The 17,234-nt window shown below is 44.5% G+C and overlaps 1 protein-coding gene across 1 annotated transcript in view; it reads right to left on the bottom strand.

Moving 5' to 3' along the window:
- Window positions 1-17,234, bottom strand: part of LOC131189473 (uncharacterized) — a 59,304-nt gene that overhangs the window by 26,108 nt on the left and 15,962 nt on the right. The window contains 8 exon segments of the mRNA XM_058165546.1: window positions 2,150-2,279; window positions 9,734-9,801; window positions 9,920-10,034; window positions 10,281-10,777; window positions 11,130-11,407; window positions 12,013-12,136; window positions 14,825-15,366; window positions 15,368-16,763. Of these exon segments, the coding sequence (XP_058021529.1) occupies window positions 2,150-2,279; window positions 9,734-9,801; window positions 9,920-10,034; window positions 10,281-10,777; window positions 11,130-11,407; window positions 12,013-12,136; window positions 14,825-15,366; window positions 15,368-16,763 (3,150 nt within the window).

Consider the following 17,234-nt stretch of genomic DNA (forward strand, 5'->3'; position numbering starts at 1 on the left):
GAACTGAAGACTACATGAGATAAAATAGAATAGAATAACAGAGTTGGAAGGGACCTTGGAGGTCTTCAATTCCAAACTCCATGCTTAGGCAGGAAACCCTATACCATTTCAGACAAATTGTTATCCAATCTCTTCTTAAGAACTTCAAAAATCCAAAACACACACAGAATCATCCATACCATACACCAAAAGAAAAGAGCGCCCAGCCACGGCATCCATGTGTGCAACCATCTCTTTGGGTGATTCTTCTCTCCTTGATTAGTTTCTACCCATTGCTTGTTGTCCTACACTCAATTGCTTTAGAAAATAGCTTGATTCCCTCTTCTTCTTGGTGGCAGCCTCCGAAATATTGGAACACTGCTATCATGTCACCCCTACTGCTTTTCATTAAACTAGACATACCAGTTCCAGCAACCATCATTTATATGTTTTAGCCTTCAGTCCCCTAACCAACTTGATTGCTCTTCTCTGCCCTCTATCTATAGTCTGAATACCTTTTTTTCATCGTGACGACCAAAACTGGATGCAGTATTCCAAGTGTGGCCTTACCAAGGCATTATAAAGTGGCACTAATACTTCGCGTGATTTTGATTCTAGTCCTCTGTTTATGCAGCCTAGAACTGTGTTGGCTTTTTTGGCAGCTGCTGCACACTGCTGGCTCATATTTAAATGGTTGTCCACTAGGACTCCAAGATCCCTCTCACATTTATTACTATTGAGCAAGGTACCGCATATACTGTACCTGTGCATTTTGTTTTTCTTGCCTAAATGTAAAACCTTACTTTTTTCATCATTGAATTTCATTTTGTTAGATAACGTCCCATGTTCAAGTCTGTCAAGATCCTTCTGTATCTTAAGCCTATTTTCCAAAGTGTTGGCTATTCCTGCTAGCTTGGTGTCATCCACAAATTTGATGAATTCACCATCTATCCCCTCGTCCAAATCATTGATGAAGCTGTTGAAGAGCACTGGGCCTAAAACAGAGACTTGGGCTATCCCACTGCATACTTCCCTCCATGTAGATGCAGTTCCATTGAGGACTACACGTCGAGTGTGGTTGGTTAGTCAGCTACAAATCCATCTGGTGGTGATCGGGGCAAAAGTCTTTGCTCTGTTTGCAAAGTCTTTTGCCCCAGATCTTGTGCAGGCCTCAGTTAGAAGAGAACAGAGGCCTTACATACTATAGTGGGCCTCTGTGGCTCAGACTGGTAAGACAGTCTGTTATTAACAGCAGCTGCTTGCAATTACTGCAGGTTCAAGCCCCACTAGGCCCAAGGTTGACTCAGCCTTCCATCCTTTATAAGGTAGGTAAAATGAGGACCCAGATTGTTGGGGGCAATAAGTTGACTTTGTATATAATATACAAATGGATGAAGACTATTGCTTGACATAGTGTAAGCCGCCCTGAGCCTTCAGAGAAGGGCGGGATATAAATGCAAATAAAAAAAAAATAGTGTGAGATCATACGAGATCAGTAGTGCAAGATTTCTCGCTACTTTAGCCCTATGTTTTTTGCAAATGTACCAAAGCAGACAAAGGAACCAATGGCTCGCTACATCGTCACAGGGTAAGTCTTGGCAGGATAGGGTGGCGGAATAGGTAGGGCGAATCTTGCAGCACCTCTGCTGTCATTCGTAACTTTGGACAGCCATAGTGCTGCAACTTTCACAATTTTAGGACTGGGTCTAAAGTATTGGGGGAGTAAATCATAACTTTTAATGTTCACTAAGTGAACCATTGTAATTGGGGGATTACCTATACACTAGGATACAGTCAGTCACATTGCATGAGGCCTTTGTTCTTGAATCGGGAGAATGCACTTCCATGGCCTGACCACACAATTTTGGGAGGTTTCAGAGGACAAATGACAACACAATCCTCTCACATGACCTCCAGACGACACATAAGGGGACACCTTATTCTTTTCGGCCTCCACAAATAGGTTCAAATAGAAATGGAAAAATAGATATGAAATGGCACAGAACGCATCTAAGCAAAAAGAATTGACTCTTTCCTTCTTTGGAGTACCAGAAGGCCAGATCCTTTCCTTCCCCCTCCCAGGAGATGATATCCGATTACTCATTTTTTAATAAAAAACTAACTATAATCTGTCTTCTTTAACTCTCTTATTGGGGACTAGAAAACTTACCCAGAGAGACCATGTTCCTATGGTTTTCAAGCATGACTTCCGAATGCAGCGCTTTTTGGTCAGGATCCAGTTGAGACCATTCCTCCTCAGAAAAATACACAGCCACCTTCTCGAAGGACACAAGACTCTCCTGAACATGGGGAAAAAAACCAGGAGGATTTGCAATATCTGATCATCTTAATCAATGATTCAGACAAAAGGACAGAAGGGGAATTCCTCAAATTTGAAGACAAAACTAAATTGACAGGAATACCAACACTTCAGAAGATAAGCTCAAGATATAGAAGTATCGACAGATTGGGCCCCATCTAACAAAATGAAAATCAGTGGTGAGAAATGAAAGGTTCTACATTTAGGAAAGAAACACCAAATGCACAGGCATAGAATAGATCCATGATGGCGAACGTATGGCATGCGGGCCACAGGGGGCACGCAGAGACATGTTACCTGGCACGTGCGGTGGCGGCCATTCCTCTTCTGGGTTTTCGGCGTACACATGTGCAGTCAGCTAGTCTTCTGGTTACAGGTACGCATGCGTGTGCGACGACCAGCAGGCCTTCACGCATGCAGCTGTGCCACAAACCAGAAGATCAACCAGCCACCAGATCATCCTGCACGCATGCTCTCCAGTAACCAGAAGACTAGGCGGCTGGTGCGCATGCATGCACCGGAAACCGGAAGTTTATTTCCCGGCACGTGCATGTCCACTGGGCAGCTCCTCTTAGCGAGCATGCACACCAGCTATGCCATTGACAGCCGGCAAAGTAGCGCTGCAATTTTGCCTGTTCTGCTGCCTCTGCTCAGGGTTTGCCTTAAGGGGGTGGGGGAGAAAGGTCCTGGTTGTGGGGGGAATCCTCTTTGCAGAGGCAGCAGCGGCTCCTCCTCCTCCCCATGCCAGCCTTACTGTAAATCTCGGGGTTTGCCTTAAGTGGGGGGAGAGAAAGTTCCTCATGTGGGGGGGAACATCCGTAGTGACAGTAACTGCAGCCACGCTCCAGAGAAGCCCCTTTAGAGCGCCAATCAGCTGTGTGCAAGGCGGCGGCCAGCGGAAGAGAAGCGGGATGCCAGACGCTCAGCTCTGCAGCCCCGTGGAGCCAGTCGGGCGATTTCCGGGATGCCGACAGGGTGCGGGGCTGGCCTACAGAGGTTTGTCGGTGCCGCTGCCTTTTTGCGGTCATGAGCAGCCTGCCGCCGCTGCCTCTTTGCAGAGACAGTGGCACTGGCAAAGTTATGTAGACAAGCCCTGTGCCCCGCCAGTGCAAGCCATGCTGGAAATTGCCTGACCGGCTCCATCCGGGCATCTCCGGAGCATGGCTGCAGTCACTGGCACCACAGACGTTTCCCCACCACCTCCACCAGGACCTTTCTCTCCCCCCACCCCCTGTAAGGCAAACCCTGAGATTTACAGCGAGGCTGGCAGGAGGAGGAGGAACTAACCCTAACCCTCCTAACCCTGTTAAATGGCTGTGCTTCACACAACTCCTAATTTTGGGTGAGAAAATGGACAATTCTCAAAATTTGTTTAGGAAAAAAAAACTAAATGCACAGGCATAGAATAGGTGATACCTGGCTCAACAGTAGAAAGTGCACTAGGGATGGGTATGTCTAGTTTAATGAAAAAAAAAGGACTAGGAATGACACGGTGGCAGTGTTGCAAGATCTAAGGGGCTGCCACAAAGGAGAGGAAGCCAACCTAGTCTCCAAAGCACCTGAAGTTGGGACAAGAAGCAGTGGGTGGAAACTAATCAAGGAGAGAACTAATCTACAACTAAAGAGAACTTTCCTGAAAGTGAGAATAATTAATCAGTGGAATGAGTTGCTTCCAGAAGTTGTGGATGCTCCAACGCTGGAGTTGTTTAAGAAGAAATGTAGGGATTCCTGTGTCAGGCCTGGAAACCATATTAAACTTTAGGTTTCCAGACGCTGCCACATTTTTATCTTGAGGGGAGGAGGGGGGGTTGAGGGGTATGGTAACATTCTTCAAGTGGTCAAGGTCGGATGGCGTTCACGTCTGCAGGAAGAGTGGCAAGAAGTTACTCGAATGAACTGGAAGAACGTGGGACCGTGTGATCATCAGAGGGGTCAGGGGGGTGGGACTATTGGGGTTTGTATAACTGGGGAAACGAATCCGGAACTTCAGTTTTGGGAATTGCACTCATCGTGTGCCAGTCTCCTCATGCTAGTAAAGGACTCTGAGAAAAAGAAAAAATGCCTCTGAGTCTCTTTTACGCAGAAGAGGTATTTCTGGAACCTTGACATTATTCCCAAAACTGAAGTTCCGGATTCGTTTCCCCAGTTATACAAACCCCAATAGTCCCACCCCCCTGACCCCTCTGATGATCACACGGTCCCACGTTCTTCCAGTTCATTCAAGTAACTTCTTGCCACTCTTCCTGCAGACGTGAACGCCATCCGACCTTGACCACTTGAAGAATGTTACCATACCCCTCAACCTTTCAACCTTCAACAATAATCAAATGCTACCGTTGTGGGAAACTAGGTCATCGGGCGTCAGTTTGCCTAGCCCCAACACCCCTCCCACAGTATCGACCACCAACTGCTACCCGACCACGCAAACCCCCTCGAAAGAATCCTAATACCAGTCGCTTCGCGAGGCAAGCCACAGACCTCCTCACTGACCTTCCATCGTCCAATTCGCCTGCCGACGACTCAACCCAACCAGAAAACGACCCAATGGTGAGTGCACCTATTCCTCCTTTTGCCATCAAAGTAAACTTAATAATTCCAGGGGGAGGAGCCAAAAAACTTTTAGACGCTATTGTGGACACAGGATGCACCAGATGCCTGATTTCAACCTCCACAGTCGCCCAACTCCGTATAAAAACATTTCCCTTGAAGCACCCAATTAAATTCCACCAAGTAGATGGAACCTTGATTGGTGGCGTTCCAGCAACCCGAGTCACACAACTGGTTCGCTTAGAAATTGGTGCCCATCATGAACTTATAAGATTCATAGTAATTCCTAAAATGTCAGAATCCATCATCCTGGGTTTAGCTTGGTTGGACAAATGGGAACCCACAATTAAATGGGAGGATGGATTCAGGAAAATTATATGGACCTTCGGACCCTTAGACCAAATCCCCCCCCGCCAACAAAAAAAACCCTTACCCAAAATGACCACCAGATGGAACCAACAACCACCATGTCCAAACCATCTCCTAAAGAACCCCGCATCCCTAAAGCATACATGGATTTATCAGATGTTTTTAGCGAGGATGAATGTAACCTCTTACCCCCCCACCGGCAAACTGATTGCGCAATTGAATTGCACCCAGGGGCAAAATTACCAAAACCCAAAATGTACTCAATGACGCCAGCAGAAATGTCTGAACTAAGAAAATACATTGACACTAACCTAGCCAGAGGGTTCATTGAACCAGCAAAATCACCTGTAGCTGCGCCTGTGCTATTTAAACAAAAGAAAGATGGTTCGCTTAGATTATGTATTGACTTCAAAAATATCAATGCGATTTGCATACAAAACACTTACCCGTTGCACGACTTGTTGAACCACCTATCAAAAGGCAAAATTTTCACCAGATTGGATTTAAGGGAAGCCTATTACCGTGTCCGTATCAAGGAAGGTGATGAATGGAAGACGGCTTTCAATTGCCCCTTGGGTAGTTTCCAATACCGTGTCATGCCCTTTGGCCTCCAAGGGGCTCCAGCTGTCTTTATGCAACTAATTAATGAAACCCTGCACCCCCATCTCTACAATGGGGTTCTTGTCTACTTAGATGATATTCTTATCTACTCAGACAATATGGAACAACACATCAAATTGGTCAGACAAGTTCTTAAAAAGCTCCTAGCCACCAAGCTATATGTCAAACTTTCCAAATGCGAATTCCATAAGGAATCCCTGGACTACCTAGGTTACCGGATATCAAACAAAGGTATCGAAATGGACCCGGGCAAAGTAAAAGCAGTGTTGGATTGGCAACCGCCACGCACACATAAGCAACTTCAAAGTTTCTTGGGATTCGCAAATTTTTACCGCAAATTCATTCCTTCTTTCGCAGAAGTAGCTCTACCATTAACGGAATTACTAAAAACTGGACCATTACCCACAAAACCCAAACCTAACCAACCCCTACCTTGGACAATGGACTGCCAACGTTCCTTTGAACACCTGAAACGCCTCTTCTCGATGGAACCGATTCTTCAACACCCGGATCCAAATAAACCTTTTGTGGTCCAAGCTGATGCAAGTGATGTAGCAATAGCCGCTGTCTTATTACAACGGAATACCGAGAACAACCTCATGCCCTGCGCGTACGTGTCTAAAAAATTGACGGACACTGAACGCAGATGGGCAGTTTGGGAAAAGGAAGCCTTTGCGGTACGTTGGGCACTCCTCTCCTGGAGGCACTTCCTTGAAGGGGCGAAAGAACCATTCGAGGTGTGGACTGACCACAAAAACCTCGAATACTTAAAAAAAACCCGAAAGCTTTCTCCCAAACAAGTTCGATGGGCTCAGTTTTTCAAGCGCTTCCATTTCACCCTCAAATACATCCCAGGCGACCAAAATCTACTGGCTGACGCTCTATCTAGGAAACCACAATTCGACAGCCAAAGCGAAGAGGTGATACATGTGATGATCCCCGATAGCGAACCAGCAAGCCAAGCACTTACTCGACCGCGATCACACCGCACGACTAACATCCCACCAAACAAACTGCTAATGGACTTAAAATCAGCACTCACTGATGATGCTTGGTTTAAAGAAAACTCGCCACACCTCACCTTAAGGGATGGGATACCCTGGAAGGGCACAAAAATTTATGTACCCGTCACTATGCGGCTGTCAATACTACAGAGAAGCCACGACTCTCGCCTAGGAGGTCACTTTGGGTATTTAAAAACTCTCCACTTGGCCAGAAGACAATTCTGGTGGCCGAAAATGAAATCAGATGTTGAAGACTACGCCAGGAGCTGTGCTACCTGCGCCACCATGAAGTCCAGACCAGGGAAACCCCCTGGACTCCTACAACCCGTAGCCGAACCCACCCGACCATGGGAAGAGATTGCCATGGATTTTATTGTTGAACTCCCACCTAGTGGAGGAAATACAGTGATATGGACCGTAGTGGACTTATTCTCTAAACAGGCCCATTTCACTGCGTGCAGCGGATTGCCATCGGCTAGAAAATTAGCAAAGCTCTTCCTCAAACACATCTACAGACTGCATGGAGTTCCTAAAAGGATAATATCCGACAGGGGTGTTCAATTCACAGCCAAGTTCTGGAAAGAATTCCTACGGTCCATTGGGTCGTCTCAAGGACTTAGTTCTGGTTTCCATCCGGAAACTAACGGAGCAGCTGAAAAACTTAATTCCATGGTGGAACAATACATACGGTGTTATGTAAATTACCAACAAGAAAATTGGTCCGACTTGTTACCATTTGCGGAGGTTGCATATAATAATGCGGTACACACCAGCACGGGGTTAACCCCTTTTCAAGTAACCAGCGGCATGGACTTCATTCCAATGCCTGAACTCCCCGTTCAACCCCCCACTTCAGTCTCCCTAAGAGACTGGATGAATTCATTAAAAAAAGGTTGGGAAAATACAAAAAAGGCTTTAGCTGTAACAGCTCGAAATTACAAAGCCCAAGCTGACAAACACCGTTCCCTTCAACCCCCTTTTCGCATTGGAGATAAAGTCTTTTTGTCTACTAAGTATCTAAGATTAAGGATACCCAGCAGAAAATTCGGTCCAAAATTTTTGGGTCCTTTCCCCATTGTAAAAATTATTAATCCCGTAACCGTCCAACTCAAACTCCCTCGCATGTTGGGAAGAATACACCCGGTATTCCATACCAGCTTACTAAAACCTGCTAGACAATCCCGCCTAAGGCCTCACCCTACCGCTCCCCCACCCCCCTTGATAATCCAAGGTGAAACCCACTATGAAATCAAGAAAATTCTTGACTCTAGACTCTACAGAGGTCAATTACAATACTTAGTCCACTGGAAGGGATACCCATTATCTGAGTCTACTTGGGTCAAAAGTTGGAAAGTGAATGCGGACAATTTAATTAAACAATTTCACGACACTTTCCCTGACAAACCTAAGAAACCTCTTGGAGAGGGGAGGGGGGGTTAGAAGGGAATTGTGGACCATTGGCACTTTTCTTTATCGACTCTTTGGTTTTCTTTCCTAGGATATAGTTTCTTTTCCAAGAGGGGACGCCTGTCAGGCCTGGAAACCATATTAAACGCTGCCACATTTTTATCTTGAGGGGAGGAGGGGGGTTGAGGGGTATGGTAACATTCTTCAAGTGGTCAAGGTCGGATGGCGTTCACGTCTGCAGGAAGAGTGGCAAGAAGTTACTCGAATGAACTGGAAGAACGTGGGACCGTGTGATCATCAGAGGGGTCAGGGGGGTGGGACTATTGGGGTTTGTATAACTGGGGAAACGAATCCGGAACTTCAGTTTTGGGAATTGCACTCATCGTGTGCCAGTCTCCTCATGCTAGTAAAGGCTCTGAGAAAAAGAAAAAATGCCTCTGAGTCCCTTTTACGCAGAAGAGGTATTTCTGGAACCTTGACATCCTGTCTGAGAAGAGGGTTGGACTAGAAGACCTCCAAGATCCCTACCAACTCTGTTTTTCTGTTCCATTGTCTCCCATATTTGGAAAGCAAAAATATACACTAAGTTAAATGGCTGTGCTTCATGCAAGTCGTAAGTTTATTTGAGAAAATGGACAATTCTCAAAATTTGTTTGACTGAAGAAATATTTGGGACAATTTTATCAAGCTGATTGATTCTGCAGAACTTTCAGTGCCTTTCAGTAAAGTAATCTCACTTCTGGATCAACTGATTTATCATTCTGTCTATCATTCATTGATCTAGTAGTCTGAGTCATTGGCTGAATGGGTGAAAACAAAGAAAATAAAATTCTCTGTGAAGGTCGTTTCTCAGCCTTTGCAAAGCGGGAATGTTTGATCTCCTAATCCGGGCACAAAACAGAATATTGGAAATTATTTTGTAGCCCAAAGTACTGCGATTACATGCACTATGTGACCATTCTCCTTGGATTTTAAAATTCTGCTTTATTTTTTAATATGATTTGCTTATTTTTTGAACGACTGGTCATGAACAAGGCTTTTTAAAAATGGTAACGTGGCAATGTATTTATTTTTCATTTACCTTGCACAACTCCAAGTCAAAGAATGACAAAAAGAATGGGTTTCTAGCAATTACTGCCACTGTGATATGGTTATTCCTACCTCTTTTAAAAAATTACTTCTTGTAACTCATAGTTGGAAAAGTACCTAGCAGAACTAGTTAACCACTGGTCTTTAAAAAACATTTCCTAAACAGAATCTGAGGGTAGAAATGACAAACCATTCTGTCCCTGTAATAGTCTACAGAGGAAGCTATGCTGGGTAAGAGCAACTTGAACCTGCTATTAAACTGTCCATGTCACACAGGAACACAAAAACAATCCAATCCAAACAAGGGAGGGAAATAGAAAGAGAACAAACTCTGCACACCCACTTTACTTCCTGATGGAAAGGAGAATACAGATCTAATAACTTTTCTCTTTCTTACTTGATTTGGAGGTTCAACTACTGTTTCAGCTCCATCGTAAATAGCAGAAAACTTCATGCTTTGTTCCTCTGTAAGGATAAAATAATTTCAAAATGTGTATTTAACAATATAAGAGGAGGCATACTAAAGAAGAGAAGAAGGCAAGGCAGATGGGATCTCTCTGGGTAATCGGGGATCTTTGATTACCTCCTGAAGTGTCCTGACTTTGATCTTCACAAGGGATCCTCCTGAAAAATAGCTCCTGAGGGGGATTTGATGGATTCTTCTTTCCCTCAGCATCTCTTATCTCCACAGTGCAGCACTTCAAATAGGAGGAAGGAAAAAAGAAGCAGAATTAATGTATGTCACACGAAATAAAGTGGATCTTTATATTCGGAATACAACCTCAAACCCCACAACATCCATCAGTGAGAAAACAATGGAACAACATCCTACAAAAATTGGTGGGATATTGCCACATATTATGAATGTTAGAGAAGTTTAGGAAGGAGGGGTGAAGTATTCAAACACATTTTTATTCCCTTCTGGGCTCTCTAAAGTGTCTCACTTGCAACTCTACCTGCTCCTTTTGCTCCTCCGCCTGGCTCAGGAGGAAGCCTTCAGCCAGGGCCACCGCCTGGGAGCTGGTCTCTGCTCCACATTCCCGCACCCAGTTCTCAATTTCTGGGGGCAGAACAGCCAGGAGCTGCTCCAGAACCACCAGATCCAGCATCTGGACTTTGGTGTGCTTTTCTGGTCTCAGCCATCGCCTACAAAAGTCATGGAGTCGGCTGCAAAGTCCTCGGGGACCTTCAGCCTCCAAGTATTGGATGAAGTTCCGGAGCTGAACTTCTGAAGGGAGGATGGTTTCCTCCTCCAGGATCTTCTGCCCAGTCCTTGTCCAGAGCTTCCCAGGCTGAGCAGCTGAAGGGCCTTTTCCAGCTCCTTCCTTTCCCAAAAGTTGTGTCTCCATCCTTTCTCTCTCCTGCAGAGCAACTCCAAATGGCTCCAAGGACTCTTCTGGGTCTCCAGATGCCTTTTCCTTCACAGGACCATTTCTGGTGCCTCAGGACTCTGATCCCTCCAAGTTATTCTGCTCTTTTTTTTTCTCCAAGAGAAAATTTTGCCTTGCAAAGATTTCAAATGGCTTCAAGTTTCTGTATCTGAGATTGAAGGAAAAATAAACGCCAAGAATTAGAAAGTGGAATTTCAGCCACTGAACAACCTTCACCCAACCTGCCTGGAGCCCCAAGCGGCTCATCCCAGTGCAAGGCCAGGAAGGAGACAGCTGGAGAGGCCGCCCTGCTTCTCTCCCCCTCCAGAGACAGGGAGCCTGGTGCGAATCCTACCTCCTCCTCGCCCGGCTTCTCTCCTCTCCTGCTGGGCCTCCGCAAGGCCGACCCTCCCCTCCCCCCACTCGGGCTCTTCCTCTGACACCGGGAGGGAAGGGAGCCCAGGAGCCCCGCCGCTTTCATAGCATCCCCGTTTCCCCCAGCATGGAGAGGGCGGCTGGGGAACATGGGACCCGGAGTTGAAGCCGGAGGAGGGCCGGGCGCGGGTCTCTCCTTCCTCCACCTCCTTTTGTCCGGGAAGAGCCCCCAACTCACCCGGGGCACGTCTGGATCTTCCCCCGCCAGACTCTCCCGCAGCTTCCCCGCCTCCTGCAGAGCCCCAGGGGTTACGGAGTGCAAGGTCCTAGAGGGGCAAGGCTCTATGATATCACGTCCTTCCCGGCCTCCTCTACAAAGGCAGCCGTTTCTGCTGCCCTCCAGTGGCCCAATGAGGAACCGTCTGGAGTTCCCTGCTCTTGGCAGAAGGCGCCCCCTAGTGGATTTTCCGTAAATTTACAGGATTTCCTGAAAAGCGCGGGAAAGAGGAGCGCCTCTGAGGGAAGGGCAGGGATGATGGTCATGGGAGTAGGAGGAAAGACCCCTCCCGATGCCTCCGTGCCCAAGAAAAGCTTTTTGGTTTCCAGATTCAGCACTTTCTCCATCTCCCTCTCCTTTCCTCTCTAGTAATCATCTGTGGAGATGGAGAAAAATCTCTTTGGAGGATATAAACTCACTTCCCTCAGGAACAGCTGCCCTGAAGGCTGGGCAGAGATTGGAGGAGGCCTCAAAAGGGGCTAAATCCTGTCAGAAACAGCCGGGCGGTCAGAAGAGGAGGACCAGGAGGCTCTCTGGGAAACACAGCTTGTGGTTGTTGAGAACTCCGGCCTGAAAGGGAGGAAAATGGACACAGGCAGGAAAGGCCACAATGAGGAAAATGATTGTTTTTTATTTCTTTAATTGAATACATACAGGCGCCCTTCCCGAATTATTCCCTCAGCCTCAGATTGAAGGGAGGAAGCCGAAAGGGCAGAGACCACCTCCAGCCTCTTATGATGAACATCCCAGGCGCCTGTCTCTTGTGCCCGCAGAAAGACTGTGAAGAAAAAGAAAAACCAGTTCCACAATGAAGGAAAAGCTGAAACAGATGGATAGTCCAGAAATGTTACCTCATAATGAGCCTCCTTAATTCAGAAACGAAGACGGGAGAAAAGGTGGAATTACAAAACTAAAAAAGGAAGATCGTGAAAAAGGAATATAAATCTAAAGTATGATGAGGGGAAAAAAACCTTTTTTAGGTCATTTAGGTCACTGAATAGGAAATTCAAGAGATGTGACTAGGAAGCTTAAGCCCTTTGGACCATTTAAGGCAGGGCTATATCATTAGACCATTAGTAAAAAGACAGAATGAAAATGAAATGTTTTGACCACATTTGGAGTCGACAGTGACACAGAAAGGGGTTAGCTATAGTGAGCAAAACAAAAATTTAAAATGTGGAAAAGTGGGTAAAAATCCATTTTAAAAGAATCGAGGTAACTTTGATTTTTCCCCCCCCTCCAGTTTCACATAAAAAGGTCCCAATCCTGTCAGAAACAGCTGGGTGGTCAGAAGAGACGGACCAGGAGGCTCTCTGAAAAACACTGCTTGTGTATTGCAGTTGTCGCGAACACGGGTCTTAAGTGGAAGAAGATGGGACACAGGCAGCGAAGCCACAATCAGGAAAATGATTTTCTACCTTTTTTAAAAATTTATTTAATTCAATACATATAGGTCCCCTTTTCAAATTATTCGCTTTGCCTCACAGCGAAGGGGGGGACCAAAAAAGGCAGATACCTCTCCAGCCTCTTCTGATGAACACACCGGGGAAACCCGTCTCTTGTGCCCATGGAAAGGCTTTTGTAGAAAGTTAGCAGCCACCCCTCTCCTAGAATAATGAAATATTCTAGGAAACATTAAAAAGGCAGAATATTATACCTCCCTGGGTGAAAAAAAGAGAAATGTGCTCTTGGAAAGCAGCCCCCTTTGTTAATAGCCCCAGAAAAACTGGGCCATCCTATCTACAAGACAAACGGCCTTCAGCAGCTCCAGGGTGATAGGATTAGCCCTCACCCAACCTTGAGCAGGTGAAATTTGAACTTTTTTTAATTTTTTTTTAATTTGCATTTATATCCCGCCCTTCTCCTAAGACTCAGGGCGGCTTACACTATGTCAAGCAATAGTCTTCATCCTTTTGTATATTATATACAAAGTCAACTTATTGCCCCCCAACAATCTGGGTCCTCATTTTACCTACCTTATAAAGGATGGAAGGCTGAGTCAACCTTGGGCCTGGTGGGACTTGAACCTGCAGTAATTGCAAGCAGCTGCTGTTAATAACAGACTGTCTTACCAGTCTGAGCCATCAGAGGCCCTGGTGGCTCAGGCCCTGGTGGCTCAGTTCTGAACTGCTAGCTGCAGTTCAGAACTGCTGAACTGCAGCTAGCAGTACCTGCAGTACTGCATTCTAACTAATGCACCACCTCCGCTCTTTTTAAGACAGTATCTCGGGTATTTTTAAGATAGTCAAGAATGCTGGTAAGGACAATGATGTTGATGCCATTATACATCTTAGCAGAAATGATCTGTCCCAAAAAGATGTACTTTGTGTGTAGAATGATTTCCAGAGCTTAGGATATGATCTTAATAGTATATGCTGTAGGCTTTCTTTTTCAGAGGTTTTACCAGTATATAAGGAACAAAAAGGAAAAGGCCAATGTGTAGCAGAGTTTAATGTGTGGCTAAATGAGTGGTGTAAAAGGGAAGGCTTTGGTTATATTAGTCATGATGTCTGCAGCTAGTCCAATGAAAAACTGTACAAAAGAGATGGTTTGCATCCATCAAAGAAAGGGACTGAGTTACTTAGCATTACAGATTTTGTGGACAAACATTTAGACTAAAAAGTGGGGAGGGACAGTCTATTAATTGATACAGAACATTTGTGTATCCAGAAATCTAAAATTAATAGAGTTATCAGTGCATTAACATAGATGTTTGCGCGGGTAAGAATATCAACCTTCCTGTTTAGCAAAATCAAGCATGTAATAGTGAGTGCCATACCATTTCCACTGATCAAACAAATGGTAAGGAAGTAGGGGAAGTCAGGCACAACACAGTTATGTAGAAAGTAAACACAGGGTCAGTCAAAATGGACTCAAATGTTTATATGCCAATGCACAGAATATGAGGAATAAATGGGGTGAATTAGAAATTCAAGTAAATAAGGGCAGCTACGGTATATTGTTGCCATTACCAAAACTTGGTGGGAAGAAACCCACAAACGGAACATACAGCTAGAGGGATTTAAATTATTTAGAAGAAATAGACCAAATAAGAGGAGGTGGAATTGCACTATATATAAGAAATAACTACATCCCTACAGAAATAGAGCACAACAATGATGAAAACTGCCTTGAATGCATTTCTGTCAATAAAAAAGAACATTTTTGTAGTCAATTAAGTAAGGTAGGTAGGAAGCACATCGCCATAGCAATGGGGGATTTTAACTACCCTGACAAAGGGGCTTGCTGGCCTTCGGCATCTTGGCAGGTTTTATTGCAGCCCAGTGCTTGAACACACTAGGCGGGGCTGTGGAGGGCTGATAGCTTCAATTTCTAGCATAGTTGACCAGGCCCGCCTGGTGTGGGGGACTTCTCTTCATCTGAAGCTGCGATTTTGCAGGTAGCCCCTCCAAGATCTGGCTGCAGAACATGCTCTGGTATTTCCACTCCAGTCTCACTCAGGTCTATGGCTCCCATCTTTCCACACTCCATGCATTTATATGGCTTCTTGTGTGGATCATCTTATGGGAAGCAAGATAGCGGCGTTGAGCAAAGGTCTTTCCACACTCCATGCATTTAAATGGCTTTTCCCTTGTGTGGATCTTTCTGTGGTTACTAAGTCCACAGCTCTTAGTAAACATCTTTCCACATTCCATGCATTTATATGGTTTCTCCCCTGTGTGGATCATCTTATGGGAAATAAGAGCACTGTTCTTAATAAACATCTTTCCACACTCCATGCATTTAAATGGTTTCTCTTCTGAGTGGATCCATATATGGGAAGCAAGGTAACTGCGCTGAGCAAAGGTCTTTCCACACTCCATGCATTTGTATGGCTTCTCCCCTGTGTGGATTATCTTATGGGAAATAAGACTACCTCTTTGAGCAAAGGACTTTCCACACTCCATGCATTTATATGGCTTCTCCCCTGTGTGGATCACCTGATGGGAAATAAGATTACCTCTAAGAGCAAAGGTCTTTCCACATTCCATACATTTAAATGGCTTCTCCTGTGTGAATCATGTTATGAAAAGTAAGATGACTTTTTCGAGCAAAGGTCTTTCCACACTCTATGCATTTATATGGCTTCTCCCCTGTGTGGATCATGTTATGAGAAGTAAGATTATCTCTTCGAGCAAACGTCTTTCCACACACTATGCATTTAAATGGCTTTTCCCCTGTGTGGATCTTTCTGTGGTTACTAAGTCCACAGCTCTTAGTAAACATCTTTCCACATTCCATGCATTTATATGGTTTCTCCCCTGTGTGGATCATCTTATGGGAAATAAGAGCACTGTTCTTAATAAACATCTTTCCACACTCCATGCATTTAAATGGTTTCTCTTCTGAGTGGATCCATATATGGGAAGCAAGGTAACTGCGCTGAGCAAAGGTCTTTCCACACTCCATGCATTTGTATGGCTTCTCCCCTGTGTGGATTATCTTATGGGAAATAAGACTACCTCTTTGAGCAAAGGACTTTCCACACTCCATGCATTTATATGGCTTCTCCCCTGTGTGGATCACCTGATGGGAAATAAGATTACCTCTAAGAGCAAAGGTCTTTCCACATTCCATACATTTAAATGGCTTCTCCCCTGTGTGAATCATGTTATGAAAAGTAAGATGACTTTTTCGAGCAAAGGTCTTTCCACACTCTATGCATTTATATGGCTTCTCCCCTGTGTGGATCATGTTATGAGAAGTAAGATTATCTCTTCGAGCAAACGTCTTTCCACACACTATGCATTTAAATGGCTTTTCCCCTGTGTGGATCATCTTATGGGAAATTAGATTATCGCTTCGAGCAAAGGTCTTTCCACATTCCATACATTTATTTGGTTTCTCTCCTGTGTGGATCATCTTATGGGAAATAAGACGACGTCTTTGAGCAAAGGTCTTGCCACACTCCAGGCATTTATAGGGCTTCTCTCTTGCTGCTTGGAGGGTCTGGGCTGTGTGGGCTACAGGTGCTTCTGAACACCGTTTCTCTACAGCGTGAATCCTTTCATGGGAAGTAAGATTCCTGCTTGTTCTAAAATGTTTTCCAGATTCCAAACATTTATAAGGCTCCTTTTTTGTGTGAATCACTTTTTGAGATGTAAGGAAGTTATTTCCAAGAGAATGAATGAATGTACCATTGTAATTTTGTCTGTTGTCTCTTATACCATCTTCTCCTTTGTTTTGGCTTAAATACTGTTCATTTACACTTTTCCCAAAATATTTTTTCCTTATTTTTTCTTGTTGGGCATCAGTGGAAGATGAGCTTTCCTGATTCCAATTATTTGACTGGTTTCTCTCATGGGTTATGAGTTCCATTCGAATTCCAAAGTCCTCCGTTCCATCTTTAGCATTGATCACTTGGAACACTTCACAGGAATCATGATTCTCCTGCCCATTATTACCTTCAAAGGAAAAGAGAAATGAAAATGATAACACAATTAGAGAAAAGGATCAAACTGTAAAAAGTCAATGAATATTCTTCTGAATTTCTCAAAAATTCCATTATGTAGTATTTTGTATGCTTACTGTGGTGTGATATAATCATGATTTCTATATTCATGAGTCATGAAAGCTTTGAAAATATATAGAAAATACATTTCTTTACAATTATCTACCTATCTATCTATCTATCTATCTATCTATCTATCTATCTATCTATCTATCTATCTATCTATCTATCTATCTATCTATATGCAAATCTCACTCAAAGTCAGTTTTGGGTTAAGGAATAATCATGGGAAACATCCAAGAAGGAATTAGGAGAAAATTTAAGATTTATTGAGGTTGGTTAATTTCAGCAGAGACCTATGAGAACTGAAACAATTATGAAACAAGCTTTCTTCCCCGGTGTACCTTGGAGCAACTGCTCCACA

The sequence above is a fragment of the Ahaetulla prasina genome, chromosome 2, assembly GCF_028640845.1.
Source record: "Ahaetulla prasina isolate Xishuangbanna chromosome 2, ASM2864084v1, whole genome shotgun sequence".
Taxonomy (NCBI): domain Eukaryota; kingdom Metazoa; phylum Chordata; class Lepidosauria; order Squamata; family Colubridae; genus Ahaetulla; species Ahaetulla prasina.